This window comes from Schistocerca serialis, chromosome 2 (genome assembly GCF_023864345.2).
Source record: "Schistocerca serialis cubense isolate TAMUIC-IGC-003099 chromosome 2, iqSchSeri2.2, whole genome shotgun sequence".
Lineage (NCBI taxonomy): Eukaryota > Metazoa > Arthropoda > Insecta > Orthoptera > Acrididae > Schistocerca > Schistocerca serialis.
The window spans coordinates 913,041,097-913,063,975 of NC_064639.1; the positions used below are offsets into that span (position 1 = coordinate 913,041,097).

A 22,879-nucleotide genomic window follows, 5' to 3' on the forward strand; every position below is an offset into this window, starting at 1 on the left:
AATCTGTTGAAGAACACGAAAGTAATGTATAAAATGATGTTAGGATAGCACTGTGAAACTGGGTACTGTACAAGGGAAGTCATAAAGTAAAGAGAGTTTTCTAATTTCTTGCCGTAGAGCTTGGTAACACTGGTAGTATCCAATGCTGAAATATTGTCATCCGCAGCAATTCTACACAAGGTGTCATTCTTATTTCCGCGTTAGTCGTTGTATTGTAGTAGACCGTGAAACATGGCAGTTCCATTGTCCATCTGCACCAAGGAAATGAGGGCAGTTATTGGTTGGTTGGTTGGTTGGTTTTTGGGGAAGGAGACCAGACAGCGAGGTCATCGGTTTCATCGGATTAGGGAAGGACGGGGAAGGAAGTCGGCCGTGCCCTTTGAAAGGAACCATCCCGGCATTTGCCTGGAGCGATTTAGGGAAATCACGGAAAACCTAAATCAGGATGGCCGGACGCGGGATTGAACCGTCGTCCTCCCGAATGCGAGTCCAGTGTCTAACCACTGCGCCACCTCGCTCGGTGGGCAGTTATTAGCTTTTTGTTTGCGGAAGTTGTTAAACCTGCGGAAATTATTCGTCGAATGCAAGCGCCGAAGGGTGATAGCTGTTTATCGCGAAGCAAGATCTACGAATGAATAGAGCGCTTCAATCGGGGAGGAAATAACCTGTGTGACGAGGAAAGATCGTGCAGGCCATCGACGTCAACAACTGAGTACAATTTGGAAATAGGCGAGGGTACGGTGATGGAAAACAGGTGAATTACAGTGAACAAAATCGCCAATACTTTACATATCATTCATGTTTTAGCGTATTGCATCTTACACGACAGGTTAGATTTTCGGAAAGTGTGTGCAAAGTGGATACCGACAGAATTGTCAGCGCAGCTTAGGCGCAAAAGATGGACATATGTCTTAAACATCTGGCCCATAATCATAGCGAGGGAGATGGATTTTTTCGGCAAATCGTTACTGCAGACGATACAAGGGTGAAGAGAGTAAGGCTGCGAGCATCGTTCGGAAACACCCATCATCAACAGAAGTTAAGAAATTTAAACATCAACCATCAGCTGCTAAGATTATGCTAACTGTATTCTGGGACATGGAAGATATGGTAGCTGTTCTTATCACCCCAAGAGGCGAAACTGTGAACAGTGAGAACTATTGTGATGTTTCGCGAATTACACTGAACCCTGCAAGCAGATCCAAACTTTGCAGAAAACTGCGAAAAGGTGTCATCCTGCAGCAACATAATGCTCGGTCACATTCTGCCAAACGGACGGCCGAAACAATAAAGGAGTTGCGATTCGAATTGCTGGAATACCCGCTATACAGTCCAGTCCTGACTACAAGCGATTTCCATATGTTTGAACCACTGAAGAAAGCGCTCAGAGGAAAAAGTTTTTCAACCGATGCAGAAGTCATTGATGTGGTGGAAAATTGGTTACAGGTGCAACCCAAAACCTTTTTTTACCGACGGAATCAAAAACTTGTGAAACGTTGGACGAAGTGCATTGAAGTGCAGGGAGTATATGTAGAAAAATAATGTATGTTTCAGTTTTCTATCGTTTAGAATAAATATTCCTTTTCTCGAAAGTTCCTATACTTTTTGACTGTCTCTCGTATATTATTATAAATTTAATTATGCACTGATCAGCCAGAACATTTTGACCACCGACCTACTATCGATATAAACACATCCACGCGACAGCAGCAACTGGCGAGGAATGATTTCGTCAGACACATACACAGTGCATGTAGTATCAGTGAGCGTGCTATCCGTGGGTAGAAGGGGAAGGGACGTGATCTATCTGAGTTTGACTGAGGGCAGGTTGTGATGGCCCAGAAGCTTGGCACGAGCATTTCACAAACTGCGCGACTTCTCGGGTGTTCGAGGACTGCTGTGGTGTCTTCAACAAGTGGCGAAACCAAGGTGAAACCACGTCCAGACGTCGTGGGGTTGGACGGCCATCCCTCATTACAGATGTCGGACGTCGTAGGCTGCTCAGACTGGTAAAATAGGACAGGCGGCGAACTGCGGCGGAACCAACACCAGACTTCATGCTGGGCAGAGTACAGGAGTGTCTGAGTACACAGTGCACCGAACACTTGTAACGATGGGCCTTCGCAGCCGACGACCCATGTATGTGTCAGTGTTAGCAACACGCCGTCGCCAACTACGACTGAAATGGGCACGTGAAGATCGGCACTAGACATCTGCGCAGTGTCAAAGCGTTGCACGTTCTGATGAGCCCGATACCTTCATCATGCCGATGGGAGCGCGCGAATCTGTTGTCTTCCAGGGGAACAGCTTCTTGCCACCTGCATACCTGGACGTCTGGCGGCGGCTCCATTATGCTCTGGGGAACATTCAGGTGGGCATCATGGCTCGAGCCATGACGACCAAGGAGTATCGCGCACTTGTTGGAGACGCGAACATTCAGCTGGGCATCAATGGGTGCAGTGTTGCTCGTCATGGCTCGAGCCATGACGACCAAGGAGTATCGCGCACTTGTTGGAGACGCGAACATTCAGCTGGGCATCAATGGGTGCAGTGTTGCTCGTCATGGCTCGAGCCATGACGACCAAGGAGTATCGCGCACTGGTTGGAGACTACGTACACCCCTTCATGGCGAACATGTTTCCCGACGGCAGCGGCATTTTTTAGCAAGATAATGCGCCGTGTCACGAGGCCAGGAGTCTGATGGAATGGTTCAAGGAACACAATGGTGAGTTCCTATTCATGTACTGGCTCCCAGACTCGCCAGATGTGAACCATATATAACACATCTGGGATGTGATTGAACGCAGTGTCGGAGCTAATCATCCATCTTCCAGATATTTACGGGAATTAGATGACTTGTGTGTGCAGATTGGTGCCAACTCCGTCCAGCGACCCACCAAGGCCTCACTGCTTCCAAGCATACACGCGTCGCCGCTGTTATCCGTCGCAAATGTGGACGTACCAGCTATTGGGTAGGTGGTCATAATATCGTGGCTGATCAGTGTACATGTATTTTGATTAGGTTTTTAGTTATTCACAATTTTTATACACTTTTTTGTAATACGTCCGATTGTTTCTGTATTATGAACATTTCGAGGTTTCCTAAAATATTAGAAAGTTGTAAATGTATAGTCTCAATACACATTCTTCAAAATTTCTTTTACACGTCTGAGCTAATTATCAGTGAACTTACTTGCATGTATTTGCTCCACCTGGGATCTTTTCCCACGATATCATGTGCGAGGAAAGGGCTTGTTGCCATCATGACGAATACAGCTTCTCCTCCAGACGCCAGTAGCTTGTACATGTTCAGTATCGCGCGCCTGAAAAAAAAAAAAAAATACAGCACTTCTTTTAGTGCAATTGGTGTGCACAAATTTCTTATCATTAAATTAAATAATCTTTCCAATTCTCGGGTCCACATTGCATAAAATCTAATCTGTATCTACATTTACACTCTGCAAACCACTGTGGAGTGCGCGGCAGAGGGTACTTTCCACTGTAAAAGATATTAAGAGTTTCTTCCAGTTCCATTCGTGTGTAGAACGCAGGAAGATGGAGTGCTTTCCTGCATCTGTGCGCACGCTAATACTCTACCTGACCAGAAATATCAGGACATTCTTATGTAATGCGGAATCGAACACTAGATATCATGAGGGGCCGACAAACGGTATTCAGTGGGACGGAGATTATTGTGCTGTCAGTAGAGAAGCGGTAACAGCCCAATGTGTTGGGCGGGAGAGCTCAGTTACTTCTAACGTAGAATAGTCTTTGGATATCAGCTGGGGACATTTCAACCCTTCTAAGGTTGACCAAGTCGACTGTTGATGAGAGTGTGAAGCGGAAACGCGGAGGAACAACCACAGCTATACAAGAACAGGCAGACCTTATGCACTGTCGAGCATCCTAGAGGGTGGTTGCAAAATATCGTATGAAATCAGTGGAAGGAATCACTCCTGAGTTCAAAAGTGCTACTACAATTCCAGCTAGCACAACGTCTGTGCGTAGGAAGTTAAAAAGAATGGGGTACAAGGGTCGAACAACTTCTCGCAAGTCACACATTTTTGCAGTCAGTATTAAGTGACGGTTGTGGTGGCGTAATAAGCTGCGCCACTGAACAGTTGATGACTGGAAGCTATTGATTCCGAGTGACGGTTCACGTGACATCTTGTGACAATTCATGTGTAGTGCCAACAGTGAAGTGCAGATGAGATGGTGTCACGGTATGGCGGTGTTTTACGTGGTCAGAATGCGGTCTCCTTACTGCGCCTAAGAAAACGCTAAGTGGGGAGGGATACGAATGCCTTTTACAGCATTAAGTACTGCGTACAGCAGAGGAACAGTTCGGAGACGATGATGGTTTCTATCAGCATGACAATGTGTTCTGTCATAAAACAGCAATTGTGAAGCAACGGTCTGAGGAAAGTAACATTCCTGAAATGAAATGGTCGGCCCAGAATCCAGCCCTGAATTCAATGTAACACCTTTAGAATGAGTTAGAACGTTGCTCCAGATCTCAGCGTACAATATCGTTACCTTCTCTGCTTTTGGCTCTTTAGGAAGCAGGGGCTGCCTTTCCTCAGCAGACATTCAGTCACCCTGTTGAAAGTGTTTCCAGCAGAGTTCAGAGCCGTCATAAAGGCGGTCGGTGGACTGACTCCATATTAATGTTCACTAACATTTGTCCGGATACCTTTGATCAGAGACTGTATATGTACTTTCTATTCGCGTTACCTACGAGAGTGACTTGTAGGAGGTTGCAGTATACTTCTAGATTCCACACTGATTCTTGGAACTTTGCAAACAGACTTTCGTGGGGTTGTTTGTTTCTATTTTCAAACGACTGCCTGTTGACTTTTTTTGCATCCGTGATATTCTCACATGGTTCAAATGGTTCAAATGGCTCTGAGCACTATGGGACTCAACTGCTGTGGTCATCAGTCCCCTAGAACTTAGAACTACTTAAACCTAACTAACCTAAGGACATCACACACAGCCATGCCCGAGGCAGGATTCGAACCTGCGACCGTAGCAGTCGCACGGTTCCGGACTGCGCGCCTAGAACCGCGAGACCACCGCGGCCGGCTATTCTCACATGGATCAGACAAACCTGTGACTATTCGTGCTGTTGGTTCTACGTATTCGGTATTGGTCTCTCAATCTTGAGAAACATTCTAGAATATGTAGCACGAGTGCTTTTTAAGCAGTCTTCTATGTAGACTCATTCCAGTTTCCCAGTATTCCACCAATGAAGCGAAGTCTATTATCTGTATTGTTGCACTGTCTATGACAGAGGCTCATGTAACCACTCCCTTTCTTATCCTTACAAATTATTTCACCCACATGTTTGTATGGGATGACTAATTCCAATCGTGACTCACTGATGCTGAAATAGCAGATACAACATTTGAGCGTTTCGTGAAGTGCACGATTTTACATTTAAAGCAAGTACTCTCGGCATTACATTGAAGTGGTGCCAAGATCTGGGTGCATAACTGTGCAGCTATTTAATTCCTGGTATGAAGCCATTTTTCTTCATTGGCTGTATTTTTATTTGAGACAAACATTTTATCGCATTGGAACCGAGTCTTCTACAGGAAAAAAGGACTTCGTGCAACAAACGAGTCGCCTCCACAACTTAAGGTTGTAAGAGTGCAATAAGGCTATAGGGGACCTACATAAATTTTTTTCTTTTATTAATTTGCTATGCTTATTATTTATTGTATTAAATATCGACATTCAAATACTATAAATATATCTATCTGGACATAAATTTTTCAACGTATATTTACGTATCTTTCCGAAAAGAGAACATATTTCGACTATCGAAACTGAACGATCGAATGAAAGGATCCGTAACGAGGAAACAATGGCTTTTAACGTGACGGGACGGCTGGTATGTTGGCTTCTATGTGTGAGGAGACGGATAAAACATTTAAATTATGTATACCGCATCATGTGAACAACACAAAGTGCTTATTATTGAGAGAACTGTGAAACTGAATGAAGTTGGACCTTTATTAAGTGTGCAGGGGCGCATATCAGTGGCCGCTGCTGAAAAAAAATCTGTGTACATGATATCATATTTGATCATTACGGGGACTGTGCTGTTTTGTTTCAGTGACTGCCACCCCAACTAGCGTATCATATCAGTGACACTCACACCCCTATTGCGCGATAACACGAAACGTGATGCCCTTCTTTGCACTTTTTCGATGTCCTCCGTCAATCCTACCTGGTAAGGATCCCACATCGCGCAGCAATATTCCAGCAGAGGACGGACAAGTGTAATGTAGGCTGTCTCTTTAGTGGGTTTGTCGCATCTTCTAAGTGTTCTGCCAACAAAGCGCAGTCTTTGTTTCGCCTTCCCCACAATATTATCTATTTGGTCTTTCCAATTTAAGTTGCTCATAATTGTAATTCCTAGGTCTTTAGCCGAATTGACAGCCGTTAGATTTGTGCGATTTATCGTGTACCCAAAATTTATCGGATTTCTTTCAGTACCCATGTGGATGACCTCGCACTTTTCTTTGTTTAGTGCCAATAACCACTTTTCGCACCATACTGAAATTCTCTCTAGATCATTTTGTAATTGGAACTGATCGTCTGATGATTTTACTAGACGGTAAATTACAGCCTCATTTGCAAACAATCTAAGGGGGTTGCTCAGATTATCACCTAGATCATTTATGTAAATCAGGAATAGCAGAGGGCCTGTGACACTACTTTGAGGAACGCCAGATATCACTTCTGTTCTGCTCGATGATTTACCGTCTATCACTACGAACTGTGACATCTCTGAGAGGAAATCACGAATCCACACAACTGAGACGATACTCCATATGCACGCAATTTGATTAATAGTCGCTTGTGAGGAACAGTATCAAAAGCCTTCTGCAAATCTAGGAATATGGAATCGATCTGACATCCTTTGTCGACAGCACTCATTACTTCATGGGAATAAAGAACTACCTGTGTTGCAAAAGAACGATATTTTCTGAATCCGTGTTGGTTATGTATCAATAAGTCATTTTCTTCAAGGTGATTCATAATGTTCGAGTACAGTATATGCTCCAAAATCCTACTGCAAATTGAAGTCAGTGATATGGGTGTGTAATTCAATGGATTACTACATTTTCTTTCTTGAATATTGGTGTGACCTGTTCTGCTTTCCAGTCTTTAGGAACAGACCTTCCGTCAAGTGAGCGGATGTATATGATTGCTAAGAAAGGCGCTATTGGTATATCATCTGGACCGGAAGACTTGTCTTTCTTAAGTGATTGGAGTTGTTTCGCAACACCTAAGATATCTACTTTTATGACACTCATGCAAACAGCTGTTCCGGTTTAGAATTCTGGAATATTTACTTCATCTTCTTTCGTGAAGGAATTACGGAAAACTGTATTTAGTAACTCCGCTTTAGTGGCAGCATCATCGGTAACATATCATTCGCTATCGCGCTTCGAGGGGAGTGGGATGTATGCAGTTTGGAGTGAGGTGACATGGTATGTGGCAGCGATATGCTGTTTCACTGATCATAGGCATTTCTGAAGGAACAAGTTACGTAATATAGTAAGTAACATTAGAGAATAATTTAAGTCGTAATATATCTTAAATATGGTCTTTGATTTGCAATTTACTGATACTGACCACATCAAAATTCGTCATTTGGAACACGATATGTAACTTTTAAACTGAGTAGCGTACCAAAATCCACCGAGGCATGCGGTAACCGGTTTCGGCCATTGAAATACAAGTTGTGGTGGCGCCACCACTGAAAAGGGCGAGCCTCCAGGTGAGGCGGAAGCGAGGGCGTCTAGAAGGTCCTCGAAGCTTCGCATAGGAATAATTCTGGGGGAAATTAAAAGTAAGGTGCAGATTTTGTGGGGGGACGTACCATGGGAACAGTTGGCGGACTCCGTACCTGGCCCTCACGGATGGGAGATGCAAAAGTAGTCCACTCAGAAACATACACTAATCTTCATCAAACGAGCTGGACACAGAAGGGCAAGGCGGACTGCAATCATTGTTGATAGGCAGGTAAATGGTACCAAACGTACAATACGATTACACTTTCAGCCTGGAAAGACCAACATGTATTGTGCTGCATGGTCCAAAGACATAATTTTTCGAATCGCATCGAGACCCTATAGTTGCGAACATAAGCATCAGCACGAGTGGCATGCACCTGTACTCAGATGTAGTCCTGTGATGCTCCATCCCACGCCGCTTGCTCCTGAGCGAACAGGTCCTACGTATTGTTGGGTGTAGGTGGAGTCCTGATGGCATGCTCCACAATATCCCACTCATTCACCATCGGCCAGAGGCTGGCGATGCAGCTGGCCCTATCAGAGTATCAAAAAAGGTTCAAATGGCTCTGAGCACAATGGGACTTAACATCTGAGGTCATTAGTCCCCTAGAACTTAGAACTACTTAAACCTAACTAACCTAAGGACATCACTCACATTCATGCCCGAGGCAGGATTCGAACCTGCGACCGTAGCGGTTCCGGATTGAAGCGCCTAGAACCTCTCGGCCACAGCGGCCGGCTAGCAGAGTATCCGTAGCTGCAAGGCATGCTCCGGAGGTGGCTGTGGTATGAGGATGAGAGTTGAAACTTCCTGGCAGATTAAAACTGTGTGCCCGACCGAGACTCGAACTCGGGACCTTTGCATTTCACGGGCAAGTGCTCTACCATCTGAGCTACCGAAGCACGACTCACGCCCGGTACTCACAGCTTTACTTCTGCCAGTATCTCGTCTCCTACCTTCCAAACTTTACAGAAGCTGTGAGTACCGGGCGTGAGTCGTGCTTCGGTAGCTCAGATGGTAGAGCACTTGCCCGTGAAAGGCAAAGGTCCCGAGTTCGAGTCTCGGTCGGGCACACAGTTTTAATCTGCCAGGAAGTTTCATATCAGCGCACACTCCGCTGCAGAGTGAATATCTCATTCAGGATGAGAGTTGTCTTGTTGAAAGAGAGCATGGACAAGGGCGTGCACATACAGTCGAGCTACCGCTTGCAGGACCACATCCATGTACTGTGAACTAGAAACAGTAACGATGAATTGGAACCACAGGAGAATGCTACCCACAGCATCGCACCAGGCTGACAGGACGTGTGATAGGAGACCACAAACTGTGACTTTTGCACTGCAGCTCCTGGCACAGTCCAGCCACTAAAAAGGACTTGATGCCAGTCTGCAGAGCACCATGCTCATCGTTGCTGACACCAGGCGCGTCGGGGGCGACACGGTAGGCTTGTGAGCGACGTGTGTTATAACAGTCGGAGTACTGTGAAGCCTTTGTGATGCACCCGCCTGTCAATAGTACTAGCTCTTACGGCACGTTGCATGGTAGGCAGATAGCCCGCCAGATATAACGTATTATTGCCTTCAGATCTAATCGCGTGTGGTGGACAAACTGTCGGTGCTCCCGGCTTGTATTGCGTGTCCTGGTCCTACATGTCATGCAAGCATGCCTTCCTGTATCCATTGTCGGCAATGATGGACAGCGGTAGCCTCTGTACCACCGACGTGGTGCGCAATAGGACGAGAAGAGCACCCAGTCACCCGCAACGCCACGGTGCGGCCGCTCTAGAACTCGTTCAGCTGGGCAATTTACGAATACTATCAGACGTGTCGCCTGACTGCAGCGCACATACAGCTGATATTTATTTATGCTATCCACTGTCATACTGGCTGTCACAGGCGTTTGGGGCCCTCTTATATCAGCCTATAAGAGACATCACGGGTCACTCATGGTCAATGAGTAGGTGACGAACCGTGCAAATGAAATTGGTGCCACAGCTGGTATCGTGCAACATACGAAGGCGGTATGCAGTGCATCAATTGGCTCATTCTGGATGCAGCTCTTTTTATAACAGTGAGTGTACTTTTTGCAGCTAATCCTGGGATCGCTAAATTATTATAAGCAGGTTTCAGAATGAGCTTATGCAGTAGGAACATGTGTGGAGCATCAAAATATGAAAATTTTATATTTTCAGAAAATTGATATATCTGATGTCACAGTTGGCTAAATAGTTGGGGTCGCCGGTCCTTGTTCTAGGTAGATCGAGACTAGGGCTGACTGAGAACGGATCTGTAGTTAACGGCAGCTCAAACTCAATGACGCAATAAGCTTTTTGGTACTTCTGACTTTTGTAAAGTCGAAATATGAACAATCGCATAGGAAGAGTCTTTAGCTGGTGTTCACAAGTTCCACTTTTGACTGTGATAATGGTTACAAAGTTCTAGTTTAGATCAGATGAACAAAGCTGAAGTCATGTTATGGCGTCATATCTCACCTTGGTACCGAGAAGTGGATCTACGCTCAATATCTGGCTGTCAGCTTGCTCAGTGTTGTGTTGGATAATAGCAGATTGCCTTTCGGTCGCGACTGTGGGTGCTATTTTTATTGTATTGGAGAACATTGCGCGCTTAAGCAGTTTCAGAAGTATCCTGGCATTTTGCTTGCTTGCTTGCTTGCTGGTCCCACGTGGCAACAATATGCTTTGCTTCGGACTGGGGTCGATAGACAGCCAAATTTACGGGAGACTAGAAATTATTGGCTACAGTGAAGGCTGCACGAATTATGGTGAACGGTACTTTCATCTTTGTGTTTACATTGTTGCTAATGACGGCAACTTAATACGAGGACACAGTTCCGCGACAACATTGTGCGTTTTTACCGGATTCGTGTGACACTTATTTGCTGGTGTACAGTGTCACCCCAAGTTGTTTTTGGCAACGCAGAGCTTAGGTACTCTAGCCCCCTTGAAGCGCAGCGTCAAAACGAATGCCGACCAGGTAAGGGCAGATAGGTTTTAACAGATGGATGCAGTGCTGGTACAGAAGGAGTAACTGAACCAGCAGACCAGTCTCTGGTATCACTAGACCATACATGGCTGTTAGCCCACTGCTCACGGCTGCAGATAGTTCGTTCTAAAATACATTGTATGATTGCTTTTGTAGTCTTTCTTGTATCCGTTCTAAGTTGATGCCTTAATAATTAATGGGTAAGCAGGAATGGCAGTTCAAGCAGAGGATGAATTTTTATGCATCAGTCCCACCTCCCCACCGCCCTCTCTCTCTCCCTCTTTCCCTGTCTGAGTGTATAAAGTTTTATCTCATGAGGGTTCTAGGCCGTTGTCCTGTTTTTTTTCAGAAATACTTGACAGTTTCGGCCTACCAACTCTACCGATGGCATCGCCAGCACCAGCTCCCGGACCATCGTGACTGCACCTTGACTTTCAACCTCAACACCCTCAGCAGCATGATCATCAGTACCTGGAGCATCACTGCAATAGTGCTACCTGTGCAAGGACCGTCAACAACTGGATGCGGTCACTTAGTTTTGACGACGATCATCTATCGGCCAGTAGCAGTCTCTCAGCCCATTCTGTTTGTGATAGTGACCATCAGGTTTGTTTGCCCCACAGCTTTGCCGTACTCAGTGTTTCGAGGTGCAATTAGGGAAAGGATATCGTTTGCCCACATCGATAATTGGCCCGGATAGCATTACCCTATCTTTTTCCTTTAAGCGCGTGTCAACCCATGTTGTAAAGGGAATTTCCCGAGATCTTAAACGGCCTGTGGTATCCTGCCACTAAGTTTAACGCTACACTACGCTGCGAGTTTACCGATCTGCAGAAGGATGGAGTTCCCTAAAATTCCACTATACATATTGGGGTGAAAATGGCGTGATATCGCGGGGCACCTCAGTTGCTGTGTGGTTTGGGATATCTACCCTAAATGACATATTGGCTCGATTCTCCAGGAGAGAGATTCTGGGGAAACCCTTAGTAGCGTCCTGTATCTGGACATCCGCATTCATGTGTTTGATCAAAAACGTGGGTGAGAGGGGTCTTCCAGATGATGTAGCTGGAAAAGAGGGCATTATTAATATCTAAAATAAGGACAGTTATTACTCTGTGTGGTTACTTTTAGCTTGCGAGATAAAGTACAATAAACACCCAGTATACAAGTAAACAGCACAGGGTGATAATAATAGTGGGTATTATGAACAAGGTGGTATTTAATTCCCCACAAAACTCCAGGACGTTGCTAAATTTGAGAGGCGGAATAACTATTGTAATCCGGCACTTCACTGTTACACATTAAAAGACCCGACTTCAAAACAAGCGATAGGCATTGTTTTGGTGTAAGATGCATCGAAGCATATGAATTTATAGAGTATTACTTAGCTGATTTTCTAGTTGACGGTCTCATTGTCTTCCGTAACGGCACGATACTCTGATCTAGTAAGAAGAAAACCAACTGATGGAAGGACTGCAAAATTCAGATGGCTTCTAAAACTTACTGAATGAAGTAAAGTTCCTGAACTTTAAACTGTTTGTATTCAGCAGTATTTCGCACTCTGAAAAATTAGCATAAAATACTTCTGCCTTCAGCACTTCTGCAGAAGCACACCATCATTTACAAAACCATGCTACCAAAAATGTCCATTTACAGCTAACCTCCCTCCAAGACTGTATACAACGAACAACAGAGATTTAACTTGTAAACCGAAGAGTTTACAGCTCTGCCAATATTAATCGCTGGTGCATCTTTAAAAAACTTAATAAAATGAATTTACACAATTTTAAGTAAAATGCTTCAATATTAATTAAAATATGTAGAATATGAAATAATTGGTTTTATGAAGATGTATTTATCCAAAGTCATTTTTATATAACACAAGATATCGATACCTCCTGGTATCATAAGATTCTTACTGTATCACTGGCTCGATTGCATTACACCATATGTCTATTCGAGTATACAGACGGAATGAATGTAGGTAAGAGAAGTACAATAATGAAATGCAGAACATTCAGGAAAGAGTTGTTGTATTCTTTCGCTTCACCAAATTTGCTAGTCGGCGTCAAAGGCAGATATGTTGTTCATCGCTCAGGGAAAAAAAACGGAATACTGTAGCCCATTCTATATTAGTGCTAGTTAATGAAAATGTACTAGTAGAAGATGAAATTGAGAAAAGACTACAAAATATTTTTGTTTCTTTGTTCCATGAGCTATACAGTCAATAGACTAAGTAGGAGGCGAGACGGCGGTTTCCACCGCTGCACGAGGAATTTGCGTCGTGAATGTAATCTTTCCGGAGTCGACGGCCATGCAGAAGAATAAGATGCCTGATAGTGCATTTCACTGTTGTGTTTGCTCTTACAACAATGTAAAAAAAGGAAAATATTGCACGTGGTGAAATATGTCCAGTTCTGATCTAGCCACGATTGCTTTTGCATCCAGTAATGTGCACGTTGTTCTGTGCTGTAAGTACGTTCGATATGTTGAAGATAACAAATGGTTCAAAAGGCTCTGAGCACTATGGGACTTAACTTCTGAGGTCATCAGTCCCCTATACTTAGAACTACTTAAACCTAACTAACCTAAGGACATCACATACATCCATGCCCGAGGCAAGATTCGAACCTGCGACCGTAGCGGTCGCGCGGTTCCAGACTGCAGCGCCTAGAACCGCTCGGCCACTTCGGCCGGCTGAAGATAACAGAAATGTGTTTTTGTAATGATATATTTTGAAATAACCTAAATGAAGAAATTTAGAAAAATATTCACTGAGGAAATAGTTTAACGAGCTGATAATGCTGATTTAAAACTAAAAGCGCATTACGACGCTAAAGTGTACTGTATAGTTGTGTTTGGTCGTTGAACATTACGTCCACTTGAATTTAACATTGAATATTTGGATATTCGTGAAAGGATAGAAGCAAGAAATTGTTTGTGAGTGAAAGGTTCTGTAATTAACTGCCCTAAAAGGGATCATAATGAACACGAACTTTAAAATACCAGCTAAAATTAAACTGAGATTAACTATCTGCTTGTCAGAAACCATTGCACCCTGGGCCATCGCCAAAGCTATAGCTGTCGTAGGTTAAATCTGGCTGACGTAGCAACGCAATCAACCGCGCTATTAATAAACAACATTCTATCGGAAGATCTTGATATGGCAGCCAGCCAGGAATCGCAATTGTCAGAAGTAAGATACTTTGTAAAAACAGTGGTCTGGCAAGCTGCACAGTTCCATACTTACGAAACAAGTCGCCAAGAACAGTCGACTGGTTTCGCTATTAATAAATGCAATCACCTTTTTCCTCTCGACCTTGTATTATACTGAACAGCCAGGGAAAATGGTACACCTGCCTAGTATCGCGTAGGGCCCCCGTGAGCATGCAGAAGTGCCGCAACACGACGTGGCATGGACTCCCGTAATATCTGAAGTAGTGCTCGAGGGAATTGACACGGTGAATCCTACAGGGCTGGCCATAAATCCGTAAGAGTACGAGAGGAGTGGAGATCTCTTATGAACAGCACGTTACAAGGCACCCGAGATATGCCCAAGAAAGTTCGTGCCTGGGGAGTTTGGTGGCCAGAGGAATTGTTTAAACTCAGAAGAGTGTTCCTGGAGCCACTCTGTAGGAATTCTGCACGCGTGAGGTGTGTCGCATTGTCCTGCTGGAATTGCTCAAGTCCGTCGAGATGCAGAGTGGACATGAATGGATGCAGGTGATGAGACAGGATGCTTACGTACGTGTCACCTGTCACAGTCGTATCTAGACGCATCAGAGGTCCCACATCACTTCAACTCCACTCGCCCCACACCATTACAGAGCCTCCACTAGCTTGAACAGACCCTGCTGACACACAGAGCCCATGGATTCATGGGGTCGTCTCCATACCAGTACACGTCCATCCGATTGACACAATTTGAAACGAGACTCGTCCGACCAAGCACCATGTTCCCAGTCATCAACAGTCTAATGTCGGTATTGACGGGCCCAGGCGAGGCGTAAAACTTTCTCATGTGCAGTCATCAAGGGTACACGAGTTGGCCTTCGGCACCGAAAGCCCTTATCGATGATGTTTCGTTGAATGGTTCGCACGCTGACACTTATTGATGGCCCAGCATTGAAATCTGCAGCAATTTGCGGAAGGGTTGCACTTCTGTCATGTTGAACGATTCTCTTCAGTCCTCGATGGGCACGCCCCCCCCCCCCCCCCCCCCCCCCCCTGCCGGGGACGTCTCATACCAGACGAGTGTAACCCTAATGTTTGCGTGGTAGAGCAATTATGGTGTACGCGTACGAGGAGAAAGTGTTTACCCAGAAATCGCCGACATAGCATTCGCCGAGGCAGATGGAAAACCGCCTTAAAAACCACCCACAGGCTGGTCGGCACACCGGACCTCGACACTAATCCTCCGGGTGGGTTCGTGCTGGGGACCAGCGTGCCGTCCCGCCCGGAAAGCAGTGCGTTAGACCTCACGTCTAACAGGGTGGACCTCTCCAACCTACAGTACATACACAGGTGTGATAAGTCTTGCTCTCGTACACTGCGTTCCTCAAGCGTTTCCGAGAACTCGAGATTCAGAGTTCTGTGAGAGTGTTTTAATTCACTTCGCAAAATATGAGACAGATGATCACGAGTCAGTAGCTAACATTCTGTAAGAAGCAGCGAAGCCTAAAGCTAAGTGTCCCTTTCCGCTGTAACGCCAAGTAGATAAGTAAGTATTTTCAGCAAAGAGAAACAGAGTGAGGCATACGAAGATATTACGACATATAATTCTACTTAATGCGCAACGACAATCTCCACTTTCTGGACGACCTCGAACGATACAGCCAGTTGGATTGGTCTGGTAATTTCTCTCCACGCCGGAATAGTGAAAATAGCAGTCTGATAATCACCGTGCAACGACGTGTAAGTCCTTTACGCTTGAATTTTTCCACATTGTCGGCTCAAGACATCTTCTTGGAGAAGAACGATGTTGCCGATTCTGATTTTGCATCTTCGGCTACGTTCTGAATTGATAAAAACTCTTGGGTAACGGTAAGTAATATTTTCTCCAACGAGTCTATAAGTCTTCTGTTAGTCTCTGCTGACACTTGAATTCTTTCAGTTGACTTTGAGAGCTCGTTCCCTCTCAGTAAAGTAGCGAATCTCCCCACTATTAGAAAGCGCGCTGACGTGAGCACTTCCTTATCACTCTGGGAGATAGCTCTCGAGCGAGTTGAGTCCAGCTTCGATGCTCATAACAGTTTGAAGTCTCTCGTCGTCCAGCTTACTTCGCCCGAGTGCTTTATGAAGGCATCGTTTTACTGAAACAACGATCCCTTCCAGCCAAGCAGCACGTAGAGCGCTGAACTTCCTGGAGATACACCTTTGGGTGATAGATTCGTGGGTTCGACCAGACGTAAGGGTTTCCCAAAGATCCAATATTTGTCGGTGAGCTGTTTGGGTGGTCTTAGCCTCGTCACTGTAAATACACTACGCGACACAATTAAAGTGTCACGTTTCTGAAACCTCGTCATTTTCTCCCATTACGACGCAGAAGATAGAAATTTGGTTCGAGGATGCTTACAGTCTTCCCAAAGCAAAGTGTCGACACTTGCGGAAAAGAGGTCGCACCTCAGAAGTTCATGTGGTGCGTAATGTGGATTAATGGTGTCACATTGGCACTAAACTCCATCACGATTTTGACCAACCCCACCCTTGAATGTGGCACACGATGGGAAGGTCGTCACATTCCCCTTTACCAACATCTCATCCATTCTCCTGAAGTCTCTGCGATGGAGGTCAGAACCGGACTCATACGAGTTCAAATCATTCTGTCTTCCTATGGATGGTCGAGGAAAACTTTTCAGACACACCACCGCTCAGAATTCACACAAAAAGTCTCAGGAGGTGGCACAAAGGGTTTGAATGAAAGCGCCCCTGCTCCTGTGGTGTGTTTCCACACATTTCGCACTCGAAAACGACGGTTTACAGTGCATCCTTGATATGGCCTCGATCAAATGTTATAACATTGCACGTCTCACTCATCCTAGATCTGATTGACACTGTGATGGCTAACATAAACCTGTGGACATCTCTATCTAGTTGAACTAATCCATCCGCCTGGCAGCAGGCAAGCGCGGATGCAGGGCTCATTTAAGGTGGGCGGAGTTTTTCAGTGGGTATCGCCCCATCTCCCCTCAAACATGTCATCATCCCATCACAACCACGTGTAAAGTTCCATCGTTGCTTGAGATTTTAATAATAATAAAAATGAAATAGTTAAAATGTTTTAGTACTATCACAATAATTTGTTTACATCAGGGGTTAGTGATGTACTTTTGCCTCTTGGGGTTGGGACATTATGACCGATATCCATATAACCCTCTCACCCCTCCCCCAGTGGAACCAGCTCCTGGCAACGGGAACGCTCTCTCTCTCTCTTTCTTTCTCTCTCTCTCTCTCTCTCTCTCTCTCTCTCTCTCTGTGCAACACAACATTTACCTCTGAGATGCTCATGAGTGTAGATAAAATGACACATCTCATTGACTGAAGATGACATGAGACTGGCTCACCTGTTGTCTGGTATCCAGTGCATGGAGTACACAGTGAATATTTTTCCGTAAGGTGCATGTTCCCACGCCCGAGTCTGCTCCAAGTGGCGAGATGCCGCGTCGTACACGTCATACTGTATGACGCCTGGGAGTGCGTTGTGCTTGTCGGCGTGCTTCAGCATGGCCGGGCTCACGTCCGTCGCGATGAGTCTCACGCCTCTGGGAAGCCGTGCCGCTATCACCTGCCGCGAGAAACGGGAGTTTACGGATTATGAGACACATATCAGCGAATAAAAATTTATTCTATTGTGCCCGTACGAGAAAGTTTTTTGGTCAGCGTGTGTTTCTGGACATCGCAAAAGAGGGTGTAACCAAAACGCAAAGGAAGTTACTACAAATGCTATGAATTCGGCAATGAAACGTAAAGAAACGCCTGGGGCTAGTTTTGTTGGATTCCAGTGCGGGGAAGAGACAGGAATAGACTCCTAGTGTGGAATTTTTTATTGCTACACCGAATGAGAGGCACTTTGACTTCTTCCGGAAGCTCGTTCATTTGCTTTGCCTGTGAATGTAAGCGATAATACCACAAGAGATTAACAGTGTAGGTCTGAGAAATTGACTGGTTTTCCCTTCTAATTCGTGGGTGCTGAATGATCCAGGTTTTGGTTGTCGGGCTGGATTTCTCTTGTGATACGCCAGCCTTTATCGAAATCCTTGAAGACTTATTATTCTGCGGCTTCCTATCATCTACATATTCAATTATGGAAAAATAATCGAAATATGTGCAAAGAATTACCGAACATTACTCCCAGTTGATAAATCTAGATCTAGCAAAAGATGTCGAGTATGTTATGGATACTCTTAGTCATTCTTTCATAGATTTCAGCAAAGTTAATTTGAAAGAAGCATTTCTCCACAAAGGGAACAAGTTTCTTCTCATTCCATATGCTGTTAATTTGAAGAACAAACACGAGAATTTTAAAGTGCTACTCACACTTATCAAGTATGAGAGTGTATGAAGAGATAACTAGGTAACTGCAATTCTTCTCGGCGTTGAGTTTCGGTACACAAAGCACGGCTGGGACAGAAGACACAGAAAAAAACGCTATTAGAAAAAAAACTTACCTCCTCGTAATGAACTCCCAGCTGGGCAGAAGAATATAGTGAACGTCCTCTTTATTAACTCCAAAAATGTGTTTCTAGATCTACTGCACGTTAAATATTGTCTTGTTAAAGTCCTTGTGAAATACGTGGACAAAGCTTCAAGTGTATTCATGTACTTGCAATAGACGTTTTCGAGGATCAGTAAATCAAAAATTAAAGGAGAGAATTTTGTAGGCCCGCAAAGTTATTGATTTAATGTCTGAATAACACTTCCTCGATTTGTTAGTGACACTGAAAAAAAGGCATGACTGCCTTTCAGGAGTGTCTGCAAGAACTTTGGAAGGCAGCCACAGGGCAGAGAACTACAACAATATATTGCCCAAGAATTACTGAGATCATACCAACTAATGGGCTCTAACATGTCACTTGAATTGCATTTCTGGAATGATCATTAGGACTGCTCCCTGATAACCTTGACGTTTTTAGAGACGAACAAGAAGAACGGTTCCAGTAGGACATTTCTCAAGTGGAAAAGGCGTCATCAAGGCAAATGGAGACCCGCGATGTCGTCCGACTACTGCAGGTCCAAATGAAGCGATGTTTTTGTTCCTGATTAGGAAGGAACCATTTTTTGGTATGATTATTTTCTTTACTCTTATGTCACTTGTTTCTTATATTCCTTTGCATATCGACAAAGCTTTTTGCTGTTTCCTTTGGAAAGGCTTAATGCGACAGCTGTCATTTTGCCAGAAGCACGAAACAGATTGGGATTTACAAAAACAATTATTATATGAGAAGTATGGTTGGCACAGAAAGTCTGATATCAAGGGACGAATTGTCTTCCAGAAACGGTGTATACTGTTCCTGCACAACTGAAAAATGCGGCTTTCAGTAGATCAGTGTAATCAGAAAAAGAGGTCGACTCTGAGGGGGAGAAGCGACAACAAACCATCACCAAGCACCCAGATACATGTCTGGCTCATGCACATTGCATGAAAGCCACACTGGCTGCTCATCATTGGGCAATGAGATACAGTAATTTCCTCTACGTAATATCTGCCTCCCAGTGTTCCATTCGCCTGTAACGACTAACAGCCAGAGAAATAAGCATCAGATTATCATTCAAACAATACACACACTACTGTTTTTATGTTAATGTGTGATGGTACTATGTTAACTGTTTGAAGTGAAACACTTCAGAGTTAGGGTTCATTGGCTTCCTTTGGCTCATGGTAAAATATGTCATACGTTATGAATGAAAACAAATAGCCATGTCTAACCTTCTACAATATTTTTTTAAGTAACTGATTTCCGGCTGTTAGGCCGTCATCGGGCACTAAGATATTTGTGACCGCGAATTTTTCATATCAAAGATTGTAAACTAGGTGCGTTCAGAGACTCAAACGACAGATATTAACGTAGAATACAACAATAAAGTAAGAAAAATTATTTCTATAAAAATAGTTGAGTAAAAACAATTTAGTTCAAATCAAATACATGACTTAATTAATGGTTTAGATAACAAATTCCAACAACTGTTCAGAGACGAAAAAGCAAACTGATGAAAATCCAGTAATCTTTGGTCACTTGTTACGAAGTTCAGACTGTAAAAGATAGTACTGTTTCAGATAAGTATTACATTAAAAGTGAGATAAATGATGAAAGTAGCCTGGTAAGTGAAACAACAGCAATTATATGTAGTAGAATGATAGGGAAACTGAAAAAGTAGTTTGGTTGGAGTTGTTTGCAGCATCTGCAGTTAAATGTGGTGAGTAAGAGAACTCTCTCTAATCATTCAGTACCACGTTTGCGAAACTGAAATATGTTTATTCATTCCCATTATCTCATGACGGTTCATCTTCTTTTCTTATATATATATATATATATATATATATATATATATATATATATATATATATGACTTCATGCTGCACATTGTAACTGTGGTCTTCATTAAGTCTCCAACTTCTTTGGTGTTCCGTCATGTAGTTGGATATTGCCCTGCTAAGCTGGCCTTTGCAGAATTCGCGCAGTTACAAGTGATTTTGTATATTCTAAAGCTGATTTGGTGTCCTTATAATTGTATAAAATGTGTTCCGTAATGTTGTACACGTAAGATTTAAGTTTCCTCTCTACATTCGGAGCGACTTTTCCTGAATCTGGACTTGTGTATATTTATTTGAGGTGTGTGTCGAACGCAGGGCAAGGAAGAATACAGAACTCTTGTTTTTCCTTTTCTACTCAGTATGAAGTCTACCAAGGCAAGAGTAAAACCATAGCTTGATATTGTTTGTTTAATTTTGCGTGGAATTTATCACACACAGTTATCTAAGCTAAATAGTTTGTACAGGATAGGAAAAATAAAGTCACTGATGTCAATGAGCAGGAGAACTGCCCATCACAGAAACCGCTGGAAACCTCGATTTCGATGCCCCAGTCGGTTGCTATTACATGTCTGAGTCAAGTGTAATCACGTTTTAGGATTCTCAGTCCCTCATTTTTTCAGATGAGGCCTGGTTCAGCCTGTTGGCGTAGATGAGGTCAGAGAACATGCTACATTACGCATCAGAAACTCCACGTCCATACGTCGAAGAGCCGTTATAAAATCTGAAGATAGGTGTTTTTTGCGATATGCCTAGTATCTACATCTTAAACGTTTGTTTCAGGTAATCGTTAGTGATGACTGCTATGTCCAGAAACTGTGCAATCCATATCTGGATCAACTCACAGAAGATGAACGAATGTACGGATATTTTCAGCGAGACGGAGCAATTGGACATACTATCTTGATAACCCTGTCACGACTGCATGAGATGTTCGGTGAGCAGGAGGAAGTCGGCAGAGGCAGAGATATCTCCTAGCCACCTCGATCGCCTGGTCTATGTCCTTATGATTTTTATCTGGGGGTGAACCTGAAGGGTCAGATGTACTCAAATAATACTCACACACACTGCAACAGCTACGGCAGAACACTATTGCTGCTATCCCTAAGACAGAGCTACTACGCGTGTCTCACGGTTTGATAAACCGAACACGGCGCTGCGACGACTTCAACGGCGACCACTTTCGGTATCTCCTGTGATGTTCATTAACAAAAGTCAATCGTTTGTCAGTCTTATTGTACATATTTTCTGTGTCAGTTATATTCTTCACATTTTTATCGAAGTAATTCTTCTCACTTTAGTGTTATATGTAACGTTATTAACTGTCTTCTTTCGCAGTCAACTATGAGACTCTTTGGATTACCTAGTTTAAAATCTATAAAATTCACGGTCATCTTTGTACCTGATGACTGCACAACAATCGAAAACCGATTGATTAAATAAATATTGTGAAATATTATGCAATTGCTGTCATTCAAAATGACTTGAGAGTGACTTGTTAATCACCTTTGTGGAGAGTATCATAAATTTAGCTGTGGCGCAAAATATATTCAGTATCTGATGAAAATTATCCGGGCAATTCTATGTAATGCTGCATTGACCACTAGACATCAGGAGAATGGTACACTCTAGCATAAACCTAAGCGGGGGGTATAGTGTTGTGAGTACAGAAGAACTAACGGCAGAGCGGTTCCGTTAGGACAGCTCAGTGATTCGAACGTGAACTAATCATTTGATGTCATCGAGTAATAGATCCATCACGGACATTACAACGCGTCTAAAGCTGCCCGGGTCGAAAGTTGGAGATGTAACTGTGAAGTGGAAACATGAAGAAACAACCAGAGATAAACGAGCGGCATGCCTACCTCATATTTACGTTCTGTAATAACGGAGGACAATAAAGTAGCAGTAGAAATTCAAGAAAGGATACCAAGTAGCCGGCCGGGGTGGCCGAGCGGTTCTAGGCGCTACAGTCTGGAACCGCGCGACCGCTACGGTCGCAGGTTCGAATCCTGCCTCGGGCATGGATGTGTGTGATGTCCTTAGGTTAGTTAGGTTTAAGTAGTTCTAAGTTCTAGGGGACTGATGACCTCAGAAGTTAAGTCCCATAGTGCTCAGAGCCATTTGAACCATTGATACCAAGTGGAAATCGTTGCTATTTTGCCTTGCAGAACGTATTTAATTCCAGGAATGTTAGTAGGAATCAATATACTCGACCATATTAAGACCTATAGTAATATATGCATCATAAGGCATTAAAGGAGGAGAACTGGTTATTGAGATGGGAATTAAAGATACTGAGAAGGATTTTTGGAGCAATGAGAGAGGAAGATGGCTGGAGAGTAAGGACAAACGTAGAATTACAAACACTTTTTGGACAGATAGATATTGTTGTTAAAATTAAGCAGGGAAGAAAAAGATGGGCAAGAAATGTACAGAGAATGCCAGAAACTCGGACTGTCAAGAAATTTTCATGGGAAAACCTGACGGGAGAAGGAGAAGAGGCAGACCCAAGAAAAGGTGGCTGGACGATATT

The 22,879-nt window shown here is 43.8% G+C and overlaps 1 protein-coding gene across 1 annotated transcript in view; it reads right to left on the minus strand.

Moving 5' to 3' along the window:
• LOC126458276 (juvenile hormone acid O-methyltransferase-like) overlaps positions 1-22,879 on the minus strand; it is a 79,885-nt gene that overhangs the window by 21,308 nt on the left and 35,698 nt on the right. The window contains exons 4-5 of the mRNA XM_050095208.1: positions 17,378-17,598; positions 3,194-3,323 (exon numbers count right to left, since the gene is read on the minus strand). Of these exons, the coding sequence (XP_049951165.1) occupies positions 3,194-3,323; positions 17,378-17,598 (351 nt within the window). The remainder of the gene's footprint in view (positions 1-3,193; positions 3,324-17,377; positions 17,599-22,879) is intronic.